This window comes from Entamoeba dispar, genomic scaffold, assembly GCF_000209125.1.
Source record: "Entamoeba dispar SAW760 scf_1105229462265 genomic scaffold, whole genome shotgun sequence".
Taxonomy (NCBI): domain Eukaryota; phylum Evosea; order Mastigamoebida; family Endamoebidae; genus Entamoeba; species Entamoeba dispar.
The window spans coordinates 1-1429 of NW_001855106.1; the positions used below are offsets into that span (position 1 = coordinate 1).

Below are 1429 nucleotides of genomic sequence, written 5' to 3' on the forward strand. Positions count from 1 at the left end.
AACAAAAACTTAATGATGAAAGTATTGACGAAGAAAAAGAAGTAAAAGATGATAAAAAAATCAGTTCATTTAAAGAAAATAAGGTTTCAAAGCAAAGTAAAAAGTACGGTAAAATTTTACTTGAAGAAGAAGAGGGTGAGGGTCTTACCCCTGAAGAAGAAAAGAAAGAAAAGTACAAAGAAACAAAGACTGATGCTTTATTAGAAAAAAAATCAAAAAAAGGAAAGAAAGATATTTTCTATGAAAATTAAATTATATTTCAATTAATTTAACATTACTAATATCTCTTATTTTAAATAAAATATAAAATTAAATAGAATAATTAATAGAATAATTAACTATTATAAAAATGAGATAAACGACATCGAATAAAACCTTTGAAAAATATACTTAAAACTTAAAAACAAATATGATACTCTATTTTTTAGCATGCATCTTTGGATGTTCTGCTGTTGATGTTAATGGAATGCTTGAATTAGATATTATATCAAGTACTGGTTTTAAAAATAAAGCACTATTACAATCTCAATTAGTGAAAACTAAACAAGCTGGATTTACTGGTGTTATGGGAGACGTTTGGTGGGGATTAGTGGAAACGTCTCCAAAAAATTATAACTTTAAATACTATCTCGAATTAGTGGAAATGATTAAGAACGTTGGTTTAAAGTACCAACCTGTTATGTCATTCCATAAATGTGGAGGTAATGTAGGAGATACTTGTAACATCCCAATTCCTAAATGGGCTATTGACTCTGTAAATAAACTTGATGGTTTCTTTAAAGATTCCAATGGAAATGTAAATGATGAGTATATTAATTTTGCTTTAGATAATGTTATTGTCGAAGGTGGAAGAACACCAGTTGATTTTTATTATGACTTTATGAACGCTTTTAATGTTGCATTTAAATCTTATATTTCTGATGGTGTTATTGATGAAATACAAATTGGAGTTGGACCATCAGGAGAAATTAGATATCCATCATATTGTGCTACTAATGGATGGCAATATCCTGGTATTGGAGAGTTTCAAGTAAACGACTCGAACTCTCTTAATTTGTTGCAACGTGCTGCTGAAGCTAAGTCCCATAGTGAATGGGCACATATACCAAATGATGCTGGTGTTTATAACAGTAAGCCAAGTGACACTGATTTCTTTACTGATGGTAAACCAAACAATTATGCAAGTGATTATGGTAAATTTTTCCTTGAATTTTATACACAGCTTATGCTCAATCACACTGACCGTGTAGTAATTGCTGCCAGAAAAGCTTTTGGAACTTCGCTTCCTCTTGCAGCTAAAGTTTCTGGAATTCATTGGTGGTATGGTACTTCTTCTCGTGCTGCTGAAGCAACTGCTGGTTATTATCAAGTCAACGGCTATTCTACTTATTCTAAAATTAATGATATTTTAGGAAAACACGGAGCCCGA

General features: G+C 30.7%; 1 protein-coding gene across 1 annotated transcript, besides 1 other annotated feature; it reads left to right on the top strand.

The window, feature by feature from the left end:
• Window positions 1-243: 243 nt before the first annotated feature.
• Window positions 244-351: a sequence feature (AT_rich).
• A 58-nt stretch (window positions 352-409) lies between these two features.
• EDI_095020 (beta-amylase, putative) lies at window positions 410-1429 on the top strand (the record flags this gene model as incomplete). The annotated part of the gene is made up of 1 exon (XM_001739615.1): window positions 410-1429. A coding segment is annotated over one exon (1020 nt), but the record flags the coding sequence as incomplete, so codon positions are not given.